Source organism: Eretmochelys imbricata, chromosome 15 (assembly GCF_965152235.1).
Source record: "Eretmochelys imbricata isolate rEreImb1 chromosome 15, rEreImb1.hap1, whole genome shotgun sequence".
Lineage (NCBI taxonomy): Eukaryota > Metazoa > Chordata > Testudines > Cheloniidae > Eretmochelys > Eretmochelys imbricata.
The window spans coordinates 25,137,874-25,156,519 of NC_135586.1; the positions used below are offsets into that span (position 1 = coordinate 25,137,874).

Below are 18,646 nucleotides of genomic sequence, written 5' to 3' on the forward strand. Positions count from 1 at the left end.
TCTGCCGTATATTTTGTGTTATAGTAATCTCGAATGATGACTCAGCACATGTTCATTTTAAGAACATTTTCGCTGCAGATATTACAAAACACAAAGAAGATATCAGTGTGAGATTTCTAAAGATAGCTACAGCACTCGAACCAAGATTTAAGAATCTGAAGTGCCTTCCAAAATCTGAGCGAGATGAGGTGTGGAGCTTGCTCTCAGAACTCTTAAAAGAGCAACATGCCGATGTGGAAACTACAGAACCCAAACCACCAAAAGAGAAAATCAACCTTCTGCTGGTGGTATCTGACTCAGATGATGAAAATGAACATGCGTCAGACCGCACTGCTTTGAATTGTTATCAAGCAGAACCCGTCATCAGCATGGACGCAGGTCCTCTGGAATGGTGGTTGGAGCATGAATTTTTAGCGCATCTGGCATGTAAATATCTTGCAACACTGGCTATAACAGTGCCATGAGAATACCTGTTCTCACTTTCAGGTGATATTGTGAACAAGAAGCGGGCAGCATTATCTCCTGCAAATGTAAACAAACTTGTTTGTCTGAGCGACTGGCTGAACAACAGGACTGAGTGAACTTGTAGGCTCTAAAGTTTTACATTGTTTTATTTTTGAATGCAGTTATTTTTTGTACATAATTCTACATTTGTAAGTTCAACTTTCATGATAAAGAGATTGCACTACAGTACTTATCTTAGGTGAACTGAAAAATACTATTTCTTTTGTTTTTTACAGTGCAAATATTAACCAAAAATAAATATAAAGTGAGCACTGTACACTTTGTATTCTGTGTTATAATTGAAATCAATATATTTGAAAACACAGAAAACATCCAAAAATATTTAACTAAATCATATTTATTGTTTAACAGTGTGATTAATCACGATTAATTTTTTTAATCGGGCGATTAATCACAATTATTTTTTTTAATCGCTTGACAACCCAACTAAAAACCGTTAAAAACTAAGGAAATCACAGGCTCTGGTTATGTACACAATGCTGACAACAACCTTAACTCACAGTTATGCACACAGATGTTTAAACAAAAAAATGTTCATGGCCCAGCACCCAAGCAACCTTAGCTCTCTCCTTACAATAAGTCTAAATGAACCTTATCCATTCAGCACACAGCTTCACTCTGAACTGTCCATAACAATTTAACACTGTATTCCTATCTGCACAAAGGTTATATGACATGCAGCCTCAGACAAGCATAATATCAGAAATACTTTACAAATTCAAGAGTACATTAACATAATCTATCGTATCTATTGATTTATCGTCTATATTATTGAAGAACATATTTATCTATGTATATCTATAGTGCCTATCACTGAAGTGCATAAGCACATCCAAATACTCATCCAGTCTTTTTCTCCTGAGCAAAATAATTCCACTTACAAGTGGACACGTGTCAAAGGACACAAAGCTAGTGGGTGAACAGATCCTAAATTCCTAAGCAAGTTCATAAAATTATTCTTTATACTGAAAAGCAACTGTTAGTGTCAGAACACTTGGGCTACAGAATAATCCCCAATATATAATCAAGGCTGTAAATTACATTTCCAGTTATTCATTTGGAACTTATAGAATTAGATTTTGTTCTTCAAATGTAACACTTTAAAAGCATTTTTAAAGATAAAATTTTTAAAGATAAAATTTTTACAGAGAAACAGAACTACAGGGACAGAGTTAAAGTTGTTTAGATGCTGGGCACTGAGATATTTTTCTGTTTAACTGTCTGTGTATGTGAACTGGGTGGCAATCAATTTTTAATGGACCCTTACCATACAGAGTAAGAGAAGGGAACTATATTTAAATAAAAAAGGAAGTCTCTACAACACTTTCTGTATGGTTTATATAGACTTCAAACTATTAATGGTTTATTATGCTCCAATTGTTATCTTTATCACTTTGATTACTTCACCTGCTTCTATCTTCACAGTATCGAAAAATGGCCTCTTTAGTAATGAGTCTGTTTGTTCTTCTCATTTCAACCAGAACAGCTGTCATCCAGTTCTCGACTCGGCCTTCTGCTGCAATGGCCCGCCGGAACTCCATCACTTCTCCTTCGGCTGAAATCATGGCTGTTGCAATTTTTTCACCACTATCACCCTCCTGAAATCTCAGGGATGCTATGTTATCATACATCTGAAACATGCCAGCAGAGGAACACTTTGTACTATCTGTACTAGGTTCCTAAGATCTGGTACCTCACTTAACCCCCATTAGAGTTCAGAATCAGGCTCTGACCAATCAAATATAGCAGACAAATTATTTTTAAATATTGACAGCCAGATTTTGCACTGATTTATATCCCATTAACCCAATTGCAGAGAGTGTAAATGAGCACAGAATTTGGCCCCATTAAGATTTTTGAGAAAATACAAATTTATGAAGTGTTATAGAGATGGTTATTCCATAGTAGTTCACTATGGGGTATGTTGAATCTTCCTCCGAAGCCACTGGTACCAGCCATTGGCATTGACAGGACACCGTACTGCATGGATCACTAGTCTGGTCCAGTGTTTCCTGTGTTGCTATTACAGCAAGTTTAGTTTGAAAGAAACACTAGCAGGCTCTTAATAATATGTATAGTATAGAATCTTCCACCTGAAAATCATAGTGCGCATGGGACATTCTCATAAGCAGGGTGCTTTACCTTTATCATGTGTTCCTGAACACAGAGTTGGTCACTACTACCAAGGATGCTGAGCAACTCATCATCAGATATAAAGAAAAATCGGGGGAAAGCGTTCCGCTTTGAATCCAGATAATCGTTCAAGCTTTTCTGACATTTCTCTAGACCATCACTTATCTGCTGGAGGTCTGTGAGTCGATTTGGGGCTTCACAGCATTTTTTTATCACTGGGTCTTTTACAGTGTCACCCATTATCTACAGACATAGAAAAGAATCTTTAGAAACTACTAAAGGTGACGCTGAGGAGCAAATTGAGTTAGATTTCTCTTGTGACAATACTGAAACAATATAGGATATTATTATATATAGTCATAATCTTTATTATTATTTACTATTTCTACAATACTGCGGAATGCATGATGCCTTAGACAGATAAGTCGTGAAGCGCTTGCAGCTGCAGAACCTTTATTACTGACCATGATGCAAGAAATGGAAAGGATCCAACCTGACAATCAGATCCCAGCTTAAATGTGTACGTCTGGCAATTAGGAAAAAATATTTTTACTTGTAAACTGATTTCTGTGCCAAGTAAGCTCACTGTCACATTGACATTTTTACAATCAATTCGAATAGCTGGGAGTATCACTAGAGAGAAGTACTTGCTTAGTCATCACGAGAAGAAAAATGTTAGGGCACTGACATCTATAAATGGAGGATTGCAGTTCAATATGGAGCTAAAAGCAAAACATATCACGTAATTCTCTCAATCACAAGCTGTTACGAAACAGGTCAGTTACTTGCCCTTTTAAATATCCTGTCTATGTTGTCAAATTTTTTTGCTTCCTCTGGAAGCTGTGATCTTATATCCCCACCAATAAAGATGCTCTCCAGGTACATCCATTTCCTCTGAACCACCATCCAGACCTAGAAGAAGAGTCAAGTGTTACGATCAAAGAAACAAGTTCGATGGAAAATCTTGATCATGAAAAACAAAAGCTAGAGACAAATTAATCATTCAGTTTCTTCCCTACCTCAATAACTTCACCAATCAAGGACAGAGTTTTTTCCCAGTGGTGGACTGTTGATAGAAAAGGACCTACAAATCGACTGCCTGAGATACTCTGAAGATTGACAGCATTGTCATCAAGAATCTGAGTAATTTCATCGACCGATCCCAAAATAAAGCCTCGCTCTTGAATGCCTTTGAAATACCTCACTACAGTGAACTTCATGTTCTCCCAAGTTTCCACTATCTCCTTAACACCCTGCATGTGAAGATAAAAAGAAGCCTGTTTCAGTCCTGTAAAACTAGAGGACAGTCATTCTAACATCAAAATGAAAATCGCTCATTTAGGATGGCCTTTACACAGATTTTTCTAGCTCTAAAGGGCAGGTCTTCTCTGAACAGGGACAATGTATCCATCAGATCTCTTCTTAGTGTGCATTATGAGTTTTATCTGCTAATCTCAATGAGAGAAATAAGTTCTTTCTGCTTTTTATCACTATAGAGCCAACACAGTTCAGAGAGAGATGGATTTGGTTCCATCTAGTGCCTCATTAGCAGAGCTATCGTCTCAGTTACCTCCATTGCAGCTCCAGTGAAAATAATCCAGTTATACTAGTATCACTGAAGGACTAATCTGAGCTGCAGAACCTTTATTACTAGCAGTGATGCAGAAAACGGAAAGCATCCTGCTTGACTATCAGATCCCAGGTCAAATGTGCAGGGCTGGCATTTAGGAAAGAAAATATTTTTAATTGTAAACTGATTTTTGTGTCAAGTAAGCTTTCTGATAGACAATAAACATGGAAAACTACCCTGACTCTTTTACAATCACTTTTCAAAGTAGACTCGCACTTTAAAACCCATCTAATCCAAACAAGGATCACACAAATGGCTAACATAACCTTTTTTGGCAACTAACGGTTAAACTATTTATTGCTATTCTAAATACCATTTGATAACTAAAACTGAAAGACCAAAAACAATGATGAAAATAAAAACCTCTGTTGTCATAAGTGTCTTCGAAACAAGCTAGGTATTATTTAAAAACTTTACCTTCTCAATGCTAAGCTCTTTAACAGCAGATCCCACTATCTCATTGATAACATCTGAGTACTTATGCAGCTCCATAGCAAACATATTCTCCAAGGTAAAAGTTGCTGTTGTCATTTCAAAACTAGTGCCAGTTCTCTCCATAAGATCCTTCCAATGCCTGGAAGAGTTTCAGTAAATCAACACGTTATAAACAAGACCAGATATTATCAATAGGGATCAGCTTAAAGTGCAGGGAATAATACTATCAAATGAAGACAAACTGGAGGAAACATTCATTTCCTAGACACTCCATCTTCTCATCCCAGCCAAACACAGGTTGGAGGTTAGCTCAGCAGCTCATTCTTTACTTCCCACCAATCGGGGGGGGTGTGGTTTTGGCAGTTCCATGTAATGCAGGTAAGAGAGATGAACTGGTAGCTTTGAGCTGTCAAGCTGTTGTAGCAGAGAAAGGGTGGTCTGAATGTTAGGAGATCTGGTGAAAGGAAGGAGGAGCATTGACTTGATCAGGTCTCAGCTACCTCTGTTTGAGATCAAACATAAGGAGCAAAACATCGATCAGCAGCCAGCTTTGAACTAAGCACAACCAGTGATTATCAGATTCCAGTAGTGTTTCTAGCATTCCAGACTAGAACTACTAGCATTAGACGCTAGACCAGTAGCTATAATATGTATAATATGTAGTAGTATATGTTCATTTGAGTGCACAGAATAGGTAATTACATGGTACTATCACATTGATATGATCAACCAATTTATTTGAGCATGAGCTTTCGTGAGCTACAACTCACTTCATCAGATGCATACCGTGGAAACTGCAGCAGATATTATATACACACAGAGATCATGAAACAATACCTCCTCCCACCCCACTGTCCTGCTGGTAATAGCTTATCTAAAGTGATCATCAAGTTGGGCCATTTCCAGCACAAATCCAGGTTTTCTCACCCTCCACCCCCCTACACACAAACTCACTCTCCTGCTGGTAATAGCCCATCCAAAGTGACAACTCTCTTCACAATGTGCATGATAATCAAGGTGGGCCATTTCCTGCACAAATCCAGGTTGTGGATCCAGGACCTGGATTTGTGCAGGAAATGGCCCACCTTGATTATCATGCACATTGTGAAGAGAGTTGTCACTTTGGATGGGCTATTACCAGCAGGAGAGTGAGTTTGTGTGTAGGGGGGTGGAGGGTGAGAAAACCTGGATTTGTGCTGGAAATGGCCCAACTTGATGATCACTTTAGATAAGCTATTACCAGCAGGACAGTGGGGTGGGAGGAGGTATTGTTTCATGATCTCTGTGTGTATATAATATCTGCTGCAGTTTCCACGGTATGCATCCGATGAAGTGAGCTGTAGCTCATGAAAGCTCATGCTCAAATAAATTGGTTAGTCTCTAAGGTGCCACAAGTACTCCTTTTCTTTTTGCGAATACAGACTAACACGGCTGTTACTCTGAAATCTGTCATTTATATGATCAAGTGCCTAGCAGCCAGTGCAAGTGAGATAACGACATGGCCACATTTTGCATGCATGAATTTAGTGGCTGGTCTGAGATACTGAGCCTATGTGTCTATGATTTTGGTTTCGTTCATTTTGTCAAGCACTATGACACAGTAAATGTGAAAATAACTATCAACGAATGTATAATAATGGTCCTGTGCTCGATACAGTCTAGAATTATATTTATAATTATATTTCATATTTAGAATGAGACTTCATATTTTACATAAAATACACACAATATTTACACATACTGCATCATCTTGTGCAATCTTAGTAATTGGATATCAGCTATTATGGTCCATAATATGCAAAATGTTTGCATGATTTCAACATCTGGAATTAACAGTTATAACAAATAAAAATAAATGTCCTTGCACATATAAAAAATTCCTTAAACAAACTGGATCAAACCTGTCTCTCAATGCTTCATTTTTCAAATCAAGCAGCAAAGGAATGGAGTCCTTGAATGCCTTCATCTTTGTTTCCAGGTGATAAGCCACCGGCACACTGCGCATTTGCTTGGGCAGCTTTCGGAGGCTTTTAAGAAATCCTTCAATTCCTTCTTGGAGAAACTGCACATTGAGATTTACCCAGAGGGTCTGCGACCATTCCTCTTTAGCAGCCTGGAAACAAGATAGATGCAAACATTCATAACATTTCCTTTTAAGTTACTATGAAAGGAATGTGACAAAAATATTTATTATTTCTCCTGCAATAGCATTCAGAGGCCCAGTCAGCATCAGGGCCCAAATGTGAAAGACGCTGCACAAACAGCATAAAAGGCAGTCCCCTGCCTCAATGATCTTATAGTCTGATTTAAGACAAGACACAGGAGGGGAAGCAGTAATAAGAACCCGCTTTACAGAGTCACAGTCTGGCTTTTAATATGAGGACATCTTAATTATTCCAAAATCACTTAAAAAAAAAAAAACTCATTCAAAGACCAACTAAGGTCACGTATGGCCAGCCTGAGATCCCTCTACTCACAATGAGCACTGCATCTAACCACAGGAGCAGTCCCACTGAAGTCAATGAGACTACTTGGGGAGTAAGATGCTAACCAGCATTAAAAAGAGTATCAGAATCTAGCCCTAACTACAACATTATACTTCCTGGACCAGTGAGTATAACTAAAGCACTATTCAGGCGATCTACATTCTGGTAGTCAGAAGGATAAAACAATCACAACTTATTTCAGTCAAATGGATAGGAAAAGACTTGACTGCAATTAAAGGAAAGTTCTATATTATACATATTTTTATAGAACACTTACTCTTTGCAACTTATAAATTGCATAGATCTGCTTTAGACCCCTCATATCCTTCTGCACTTTTAATAAGTCAGGGTACATTGTGATTGGAATGTCAAAAAGTTTCTCAGCATTAGCCAACTCCTGACGATTTTTCTCATGTTTTTCCAATTCCTTATCAAAAATATCTAAGAGCTCCAGTCCTGTAAAGAGAAGGAAAGTCTGCTAGACAAAAATTTTTCATGGGTTATGATGGGTAAATAATGCATCATTTTTGTATACACATATACACAAACTATATTTCTTCAAATGTCATATGGTGAATTGTTCAGCTTGTATCTTAAGAGGGAAAAACATTCTGAAAGTACATAGGTTTCTGTTTTCAAGTGTATTAGTCTTCAGAGGATGTAACTACAGAGACATAAGTCTTCTTACCTTTGTCAAGATTCTCCCCAACAGCACCAGGCCCCTCAGTAGTAAATCTGTGGAAAAAATCTGCTATTTGGCTACTGTAGTCTCCAATCTGCTCCCTTGTAATCTAAAGGGAATATTGTTTGAATTAGGGTTTTTTCCTTCCTTTTCTAAATGTATTTTAAACATGTAAGGTAAAAATATAACCTCTGTGAATGTCTTTTTGATGCTTCCAAGGCTGTGATCAACTTCCGATGCATCAAATAAGAGAATCTCCCACATTTGCTTAATCTTGTCGACCAACTCTCTCTCTTCTTCAGTTGTCTAAAGAGAACACACGTATGAATACAAAGTATGTGAGCCAAATCCTGCAACTCATACTCACATGAAGGATCCTGACAGAGGATGAAACTGATCCATGGTGCAAAGGCAGAACAAGACCTTCCACATCATGAAAGCCTTTCATCAGTACAGTGAGTACCCTTGAATAAGGCAGTACATGCACACCACGGAAAGGATCTTCTCACCAAATGACACAGGCTAGGGTAGATGGCCATGAGGTGAGTGCACCAGCACAGGGATCATGAGATGGACATTTTTGCAGATCTTGTGGTTTCAACACCCACACAGCTAGCACAGAGAGCTGCAGCTCCTATTCCAGCTCACAGGGCAGGAAAAGAAGATATGGGGGCGAAGTGCACAGCAGCCCTGCTCACTGACCCTGAGTTAGAGTGGTGGATTTCACCTCCCAAACCTTACTGCACTCATGGCTTGATCCAAAGCCTATTGAAGTCATGTTTTTCCAACTCTTTATCAAAAATATCTAAGAGCTTCAATCCTGTAAAGAGAAGGAAAGTCTTCTAGACAAACACTTTTCATGGATTATGATGGATAAATTATGCACCATGTATGTATACATCTACACAAATTCCACTGATTTCAGTGAGCTTTGAATCAGGCCTCCATTCTGCATAAAGCCCAGTCTCTTAGGCTCTATGTGAGCGGAGTGGATTTCCCCAATAAAATGGTACCACTGACTTCTGTGGGAATACCCTCACAAGTAGGAATTATTCACAGGAAAGTAAGGGTTACATGATCAGGCCTTCAGTTATGAAATATACAAAACATTATTTAAATAACCTGAAACTGAGCTAAACAAATGTACAGCAATCTAGTAAATGTCAATCTGGGAGTAACAGTGTGAAAATATTACTTTTTGATTCTATTAAGACAAAATAGTTTAACTAAAGTTCATTCGTTTACATGAAAGGTGTTTGTATCTGAAGCACAAGTATAAAATATCTATGGGATTAGATATAAATTCACTTACAGGAATGTTATATACTGCAAGGGTACGGTATCTCTCCTGAATGTCTAAATATTTCAATTCCACCTGTAAAGAAATATCTTTGATCTCTGCAATTGTGCCAAGAACAAATTTGAGATCTTCCAAAGAATCAGGCGCTTTCCTAAGGTTCTGTGATAATCTCTATAAAAGAAAATTACTTTTGAGAAATAGCAGTAAGAGAATAATTAGGCAAAAACATAGACAATTAAGTACAATTATATTAAGTCAGACCATGTAAAACAATTAAACAATCTGTATGTATTTTTTTAGTTAGCAGTTAGTTAATTGATGATAAAGATGAACCCAACAATGTCTGATCGAGATTTCTTTTTCCCTCATAAAATAGGAGGCTTAGGTCATCCAACTGTGCAGCACCACTCAGAGCTGGTTAGAAAGACTGATTATCAGTGAGCAGAGAAAACATCTACCTCAATATCTTCCTGAAGACTGAAGAGTTCCTCTTTTGCAGACTCATTGAGAAGTTTTCCAAGAGAAGTCACCCAGCCTTTTGCATTTTCCTGTACTGTGTAGGCTAAAGGGCCCAGGTTAAGCCTAATGCACTGTTCATCTTTAATCAAGGGCTGTTGAGTCACTTCTTGAGCTATCTTAATATAGAACTGCAACTTTTCATCAAAGGTGACACAAGCTGGTTTCTTTGCAGCAAACTTCTCCATAACAATGGCTTTATCTAATTTCCACAGAGGGCGATATCTCTTCCATCTATTCAAGTACTTGGTGAGAGAATTCAGGAGCTTGTGTATGTTTTGAGTGATGAGAACAGCCTGTTCGATTATTAGTGGATTCTGAGAGATGTCATTAAAAAAACTCAAGGTGATGAGTTCGTCTTCTTCAGCGCGCTGAGGGGGGCAGTCAATACAGGTGCCGTGCATCCACCGTACAAAATGCTAGAGTTTTAGTATTAAAAAAATAATGTATTAATGGGGGTGGGTGAAATTAGTGACGGTTGTTAGCCTTTAAGTAGGAGATTGCTGTACTAAAATCTCAAGGCTTAATTCTGATCTTAAGTATGCAGGCATGTTGGACTTTTAAAGTTAGCTGTTGGGCATTTGACAAAACAGGAGGCCTATGTATCTGAGATCAGAACTGAATTCAGAGTACCCTACAGTACCAAATGCATTCTTCCAGGCATTGTTATTTGGTCTGTTTTTCAAGTCTGTCGCCTGAGGATGTCATAAGCTAGGCCAGAGGAGCAAGTACAGGTCAGTCAGGCTCAGCAAGAAGGTAGAGCATGAGCAGTGAGTTTTGGAGTGGGAAGGTGGAAGGCAGGACTGACCTGTATTTATTTTTTTTTTTTTTGGGGGGGGGGGGTTGTCTGTTCATCAGTGCAGGGTAGGGTTCCTCCTAGAACATTGTGTTTCTTTTCTGAAAAGAAGCAATGAGCATCCTACGATTGTGAACAGACCCCTGGCCGGATACCTTATTCCCTTGGGCTAGTATAGGAGTTATGCCCCTTCCTGAGTGCTAGGTAAGCAGCCTGCCCTGCTGCTTGTGAGGAGGTCAGTGGCTATAGGAAAGGTTACCTACACCTCTTTTCCTCCTTGCACACACATGCACCGGAGGGTAGGATCCAGTCTTAATTACATTTGGATGCTATTTCCCTGCTGGTATTTATGTATGTATAGGGCCAAATCCTAAAGTTCTTACCCAAGCAAAACTCCTGATGAAGTCAATGGGAGTTTTGCCTGAATAAAAACAGTATGAAGATCTGAGTTTGGTCTTTTGTCATTAGCACAGTTTGTAAAATAAAACAATATACTGAATTTTCTTATTCCAACCAATATAACTGAAATCTTCCCCTTGACATTTGTGCCAATCCAAACATAAAGCAAGAATAACTCATTGTGTCAACAAGCAAGCCCTGAATAATCTTTATCAATAATCACCTTAGTGACTTCAACACAGTCTCTGATACAATGAACACTCATTTTGTCAATTTCACTGGCATTAGGATGCAGGATTATCTCAGGAGCAGATAAAATAGTTTCTGTTTGGAATAGTGGGACATCCCGAAGAACAGCTGCATTAAAAGCCTGCAAATTCCTGCAAAAAAAAAGTTGGACAATCTTAATCCTGCATTTTATAGCTTCATAGATAGGCACAGATATGTGACAATAAATAGCAAGAATTGCAGCCATGAGGTCAAACTCTCCCGTCGGATATGCAAGTCGCTCCCAATTAAGCCATTCAATGCTGACTTCAGTGGGAGGCCCACATATGCATCTGAGGACAGAACTTGTCCCAGACTGCCATGTATAGACTGGTTTGATTGGTAAACTCTTAGGGGTCTGCAAGAAAACAGGCAAGAAATTGAACTCTGGTAAACTGATTTCACAAACATTCCCAGAATAAAGCAGAACTGCCCTTTGGCCCAGCCTAACTGGCACAATGGGGCTATAGCAAATGCATAATCCACTCTCTGAGCGCCCCGGTGCAGTATGCCTCTAAAACCAGGTGGTTAGTCAGCTCCACAGCTGCTCTCCACCACAGGGGGCACACTCTGGAGCAGGCTGAGCATGTGGAATAAGAGGAATAGTGTGGATCAAGGATTGGAGGAGGTATAGCCAGTGTGCTTTTACACCCAGTGATTCTGAACCCCTAAAATGGCCCAAGGGACAACTGTAAAAGGCATTCAAGTTAGCCTGCATCGGGGTTCACACTGGCCCCTAGCAGCCCCAGAATAGAGAAGATGCAAGCCTGCATTCTTCTCACCCTTTGCTGACATGGGTAGCCTCGCAGGGATGAATCTGGCCTGCAGTGTTCAAACTCCCAGACACTATGTCTGATATATGCTGAATGCAGCCTTTTCATCCTGCAGAAATTGTACCTTAACCCTTCTTCTATCAAGAACACAATAATACCCATTTATACAGAATTAGAGTTCTCTATAGTACCCTTCTAAACATTTCTTGAGCCCTTGAGTAAAAGCTAAAGCACTCATGTTTCAAGCAGTGTATGGACTGGGTGCTTTAAGTGAATTTGGGGTGTAAAGCTGGGCCAGTGAAGGGTAAAAAAATCAGCAAGCTGGTTGACCTGTAAGCAACCCTTAAGAACATACCAAAAGGGTATTGCAATGGTAAACAGGGCCATTCCTTGTAGATAGCTATCAAAGCTACGTTAAGTAGACTAGAATTATTAACCCGTTTACCTGTAGTGTTAGAGAGCCAAAGAGTAAATGCTAAATATGTCTATGTCTACATGCATCCTATTAGAAATCTAACAATGTGACCTAATTAGCTTGTAGATGAAGCAATTGGCCCCTCTGCCATGTACACTGGCCAAACTGGACAGTCTCTACGCAAAAGAATAAATGAACACCTAGTCACAGGGGGGATGGATTACATTTTAGCATCTATGAATTTAAAAACAACTGATTTGAAAAAAATAAACAGATGCAAGACAGGAAATCTATTAAACAAATGCAAGACAGTAAATCCACTAGACTTACTTCAGAACTAACTGTGTCAATGTATGATAAATTTTATTTTCCCAAAATGCATAATAGGGTGCTAGTTTTGAAGCTTTGCCAGTGTTTGTGTTGGCAACCAGCCCTTCCATTTTTGTTAGCAAAGGTCCAATGGCAACATACTTTCTAACAATGTGTTCCACGTCTTTAGATCTTTCGCGCTTAATATACTCAAAGAATTCCTTCACTCCTGTAAAAGTTTATGAAATAAAATTATTATTTATCACTATTTAGTTGTAATAGTAACAGTAGATTAACAAAATAATTAGTTGTGATTTATCTTTGAACAGTAAATTCATCTTGCAAGTTAATTTAGAATATCTTCATTATTATATCAATACCTCAGACCTTTTGGTGGGTACAGATTCAAGAATCCCAAACTTGACTCAGACCGAGATTTTTACATATGGCGGTAACATTTTTAATTATCAGAGACATTCTGAAATAGCTAAACTCCACTAGTGCACATTAACGACTGGAAGACCTGCTGTGATGACTGAATTTCACAAATGAGTAGAAGCCGCTCCAGCCCCACCCTGTATAACCGCAGTCTCCCTGACAGAACTTGTGCAGTACAGCTGCACAAGAGGGCAGGAGAGACTGTATATAGGGGACTCCAGCACCAAGGAAGCCCCCACACAGCAGCACATGGTGGAGGTAGGGGAAAGGCCAGGACACGGATGACCAGAAGAAAGGCAGTTACCGGTTAAAAGATCCACTGCTATGTAGATCTTCATGTCTCACCACCACCAGAGGGGATATTGAAGCTATGCTTGTACTCCCTTCACTGTACTGTAATTAGCCTTGGGAAGTACTTAATATCGTGTTCTCTTGGCAACAATAAAAGAGGTGTAGCAAGCACACCACTTCAGTAAGACACTTCACAAAGCTGAGAAATGAGAATACAAAATATAAGACCTACCAGGAAGTTCATCCTCATTTTTCAAAGGTGGGGATTTAAATAGATTTGTTGACTCTATTAATAAAAGCTTGTTGTTTATATCTTCGGCATTCTTATGAATCTGATGTACAAGCGATTCAAACTTCCCAATGGCTTGGGTGCACCGAACAATATAGTCACCAATACCTTGAAAATAACGTGTCCATTTTATTCTCCTTCTTCAACATATCTTACACCCCCATTTTATTAATTAGCCAATCTAAGCTTTTAAAAGAGCAATGTAGGCAGTGCAATACACATTCCTTCTAAGACCAAAAGGTAACTGCATTAACATGTCATGTATAGGGGATTCAGTTCCATATTCATTGGGGAAGACTAGTATGTACTTCTTTAACAAGGACTGGGTCAGGCCAACGGACTACACCATATTTTCCACAGGGTAACAGTCTGTATTCCTAAATCTGGACTGTGCACCAAAGCTATTAGCAATTTATGACATCCTTGATCTTGAGCTGTATTCACTTCTGCTCAGCATTTTAGATATAACAAACTGCTATAAGTTGACAAGAGAAAAAAAATGTATAGCCTGGGAGATGTTTTAGTGAAAATTAATATCTAAAGGACATTTTCAAAATATCATCTCTATTACCTAAGGAGTTCCAATTGAGTCTCTTGTACCCTGATCTAAATACTCTCCAAAGCTCTTGAATGTGATCATCAAGAAGCTGGATTTCTGCTTCATCTAGTGTTCCCATTAATTTGTGATAGTGATCCAACATCTGTTTCATCCCATTTGTGTATCTAAAGAGAGTCACAAGCATAATGCAAAACATTACAATAACATTACCCTTATTGCCTAGTTAATACTTAGTCCTGCCTTGAGTGCAGGGGACTGAACTAGATGACCTCTCAAGGTCCCTTCTAGTTCTATGATTCTATGAAGTCAATGGAAAGACTCCACTGATTTCAACAGGCATTGGGTTGGCTCCTATAGTGCCAATCCAGAAAAAGCATTTAAAACATGCTCAACTCAAAGCACATGAGTGAAATCAATGGGTGTCAGGGGCTTTTGAGAATCCCAGTAGGCACCTATCTGCATCATTAGTGCCTTAATACCTTTGAAAATCTGCCCTAGGTGACTTGCCCAAGGTCACACAGGAAGTTGGTGGCAGAGTCAGGCATTAAACTGCGGTCTCCTAGTGGCTGAGGAATGTTACAGTGCATAGCAGTATAGTATATGTTTTTCTTTACTTCATATTTTTCTTGGGGGGTTACCACATGTTTTGTTTGCTTGATTTCATCATACATAATTCAGAAAGCAGACAGCACCAAAGGAAAGATTATTTGTGCAAAGTTCCAAGAAAACATAACAATGACTACAGGGTCTCGTGTTTTTAAAATTTGATGACAAAGGGCCCATTCCTGTTCTGGGTGAAGTCAATAGGAGTATTGCCATTAAGTTCAGTCAGAACATAGAGCATGTTCAAATTTTATATCCTCACCTAAGAAATTTGTCCTCTTGCAGGGCCACATTCCTTGCTATTTCAGGTACTGGAAATCCCAGCTGCTCCATGTATTTTGTTTCATTGATAACCTCTTGGAGGTTGGGAGAAAAATTGACTGCGAAATGGCTCCACTTCTCCCCGGTGTCAACCTCTTCAGAATGCAGGCTCTACAGCACAGAAGAGAAACAGCAGCATGAAGGAGGGAGAGGACATGTCAGACAGATAAAAATCAAAGAAACGATTACCTTCAAGGGGCATTTTCAAGGGAAACAGACTGATTCAATTGTGTCATATAGCACAGCAGGCTTGGTATTCAGGGCTAGCTGTGGAAATGCGTTTCAGACTGGCTGCCACACTCAGCACTTTCCTTTCATGAATTAAATGCAACTATCTCTTAATTTAAAATGGACCATAAGAGATAGAACAAATACTCCCCCCTATATGCTGTCCCAACGATCCATAATGGAAAACCCAGTGTTTTAGTCCCAAAGAGTTTACAACCTAAATAGACAAGGCAGACACAGGGTGGGGGAAGACACATAACACACAAGCAGAGTGAACAATGTGATGGCAGCAAACTCATGTTAATTTCATGATTTTTTTGGATTGCACCCAGAAGTACATGGGAAACAAGTTGCCCTTTTAAGTGGAGTATCCTGCAGTGAGCACAGCACAAATCTCTATATAGTAAAGATGGGGCTGTTGGAAAATACTTACTATTTTTTACAGCACCTGAATAATGTGCTCAGAGCAAAACAGAGATATTAAGACAAAGTACTGGCATGTCCTACATAGAACTGCCAGGAATGGTGGCACAAAGCACATTATAATTTATGCTTCTGCCAGGTCATTCAACAATTGTGACAAATATGACAGCCCATGCCAGATCCCCAAATAATTCTGAATTCAGAAGTATCGACATTTCCCGCAAACAACTCAGTTCCTCTCTTTAAGAAACCACTCTGAGAAAATCTCACCTGATCAGTAACTTGGCTACAAATCAGTGAATAAGCAGAAGATTGACACCTGACCCTTCCTCCCCTCACCTGATCGGAGGGCTCCAAATTAGCTTGGACTATGGTCCCAGAAGGATGGACTTTAGCAAGCAGGGTTTTTTTCAATAGTACTGGGAGCATCTGTTCAGTCCAGTCCCTCCAATTATCATATTTCAGATCTTCATATTCTTTCATTCTCTTAGCCACTTCCAGATACTTTTGTTTTACCTGTAAGAAAGAATTCAGCTCCATTCATCTTACTCTATAATAGAGACAGAGCCAACATTTTCTTGTCTGAACAGGGCTACTTAAAATAGTTTTTAATATTTGTTTTTATTAAATAAGGGAGCAAGTATAGTCTAGTGGTTAATGCAGGGGGTTGAGACTGTAGACTCCTAAGGTCCATTGCCAACTCTGCTACTGCCTCTTTGAGACACACCCAGAGATGTCACAATCAATCTGTGCCTCAGTTTCCCCATTTGTAATATGTTTTGTATCACAATACTTATGTAGACAAACATGCCATGAATCTTAATTAATGCATGTAAAGCACTTGTATATATTTGGATGAACAGTGCTATTGAAGGGCAAAGTACTACTTTCTTTATTAAATACCAATGAAACCAACATACCTCCTTGCCACGCTCACTAGCCAGCAACTCCTCTACTTCTTGAAACCGAATAATAGTGTGTTTGATACGATGAAAAAGGGATCGTGACCAATATATTGCTCCAGCCATTGGAGGATGATTCTTGTACAGAGGTGGATTACTGAGGTTTTGGATGAAGATATTATTAACTATCTCAATCTATAAAAGAATCGAAACAGTATAGAGTTATCAGAAACATCACCTTTCATCTCCACTATCTCTAGCACATGCTAGCACATATTACAAGGATCAATAGCTAATTCCAGCAGCAGAACACTAACAGTTTGTTAAAAACTTCCATGGCATCTTTATTTTGGATTAAGCTAATTAGAATTATTTGCCCTTCTGCATTTTCACCAATAGGTGCTCATTTCACTTTTGATATTCCCAGTCAGATGGCACTTCATTTTAAACATAATGTCCTTTTGATGTTCTTGCATTTTTTTATTAAAAGGATATAACTTTATATTATTATATTATTTATTATATATTACACACACATGCACACCCATACATACATGTGGTCATATTTTGGTTTCAATCATATAAGCAATCTCAAATGGTCATCCTAATATTATTCATACAAAAAGAAAAACAAGCTTTCAATACCAAGGGATCAATCCTGACTTCACCTGGAAGGTGGAAAAAGGTGTGTGACAGGATCTATCAGGCCTTCTCTGCCCCTGCTAGAGGCATCAGCACCCTGACACCCCTCTTCTCAAGGAAAACCCACTTAAGCCAGGCTACCAATAAGACTCAACCCGCCAGAGGACTAGAAGGGCCCTAAGGAGACACTGACCAATTGGGAGCCAGCAAACCAGTTAAGAAGGCTTGCAGGCTTCTACTGAGAGAGAGTGCTAGGCAAGACGGGTATAGAGGAGGTGCACCTCAGTGCCAGCTCAGAACCTAATGGGCGAGGTCAGGGCCATGCCTTCAAGCACTGCAACTTACCACTTGCCTTTGAGGTTTGTTTATTTAAGGGAACAGATAAACAAAGATAACAAATTCAGAATATAGCTAACTGTTTAGAGACTGACGCCAAGCTTTCAGCATGGGCCGCTCTGCTCCAGGCAGGTGGCCACGGCTTGCAGACTAAGGCAGAGAGCACTGGCAGTACCTCACTTGACCCCACAGGAGGTGCTATGAAACAGCCCCCACCTGTGATGAGGTGGAATTACATGTGCAGTAGTGTTGTGTGCACATAATGCATGAGGAGAGCCATGATCTTATCATGGCAGCTACAGCTGCCGAATAAAATATGGCGTGCTATCTGGTCAAAGAGGGAGTCCATGAGCTGGCAAGCACATATTCTGCCACCATCAGCACACAATGGCAGGCATGAGTTTTATTGTGCATATTACTGCTGGCAAGGAGATGGTAGGAAGTCTCAGGCAGGATGAATGGCCAAGATGAATATGCTACACAGATATTTGTCTACAACTGCAGGATCTGACATTAAGGATACTATTGTGCAACTGGTCCATGTGTGAAATTCCCTTCAAAATCACTGAGAATGCCTCATGGAGTGGTGGCAGAACCAATTCCTAAAACCGAATACTATAGGAAAATGACCCTGTTGGGAGAGCATTTGATGCTGGGATTTTGACCCTAGAAGGAGTTTATAAATGGCAGGATTTGGGGAGATGGAACCTGATCCAGAAAGGTGCTGATCACCTGCAGTTCTGCAGTTCCTACTGATTTCAATGGGGGCTGCAGTTACACAGGACCTCTCAAGATCAAATGCTTTATTAGGTGCCACAGAAGCAGGGGAAGAAAAACATCTAAAGTATCAGTAAGTAGTAAACTGAGGTTGTTTTTCCCAGGAGAAATCTCTTAGACCTGATAAAGAGTACCTTTCATAGTTCTTTAAATGTATCCTCCACTAATTTA

General features: G+C 39.4%; 1 protein-coding gene across 1 annotated transcript in view; it reads right to left on the bottom strand.

Moving 5' to 3' along the window:
* Positions 1-18,646, bottom strand: part of DNAH10 (dynein axonemal heavy chain 10) — a 97,850-nt gene that overhangs the window by 54,265 nt on the left and 24,939 nt on the right. Inside the window, exons 13-30 of the mRNA XM_077835358.1 lie at positions 16,739-16,915; positions 16,209-16,334; positions 15,109-15,278; positions 14,256-14,407; positions 13,628-13,792; positions 12,688-12,895; positions 11,126-11,282; positions 9,650-10,126; positions 9,204-9,362; positions 8,081-8,197; positions 7,898-8,000; positions 7,487-7,665; positions 6,625-6,836; positions 4,706-4,862; positions 3,678-3,911; positions 3,448-3,570; positions 2,668-2,901; positions 1,933-2,156 (exon numbers count right to left, since the gene is read on the bottom strand). Coding sequence (XP_077691484.1) covers positions 1,933-2,156; positions 2,668-2,901; positions 3,448-3,570; positions 3,678-3,911; positions 4,706-4,862; positions 6,625-6,836; positions 7,487-7,665; positions 7,898-8,000; positions 8,081-8,197; positions 9,204-9,362; positions 9,650-10,126; positions 11,126-11,282; positions 12,688-12,895; positions 13,628-13,792; positions 14,256-14,407; positions 15,109-15,278; positions 16,209-16,334; positions 16,739-16,915 — 3,374 coding nt within the window. The remainder of the gene's footprint in view (positions 1-1,932; positions 2,157-2,667; positions 2,902-3,447; positions 3,571-3,677; positions 3,912-4,705; positions 4,863-6,624; positions 6,837-7,486; positions 7,666-7,897; positions 8,001-8,080; positions 8,198-9,203; positions 9,363-9,649; positions 10,127-11,125; positions 11,283-12,687; positions 12,896-13,627; positions 13,793-14,255; positions 14,408-15,108; positions 15,279-16,208; positions 16,335-16,738; positions 16,916-18,646) is intronic.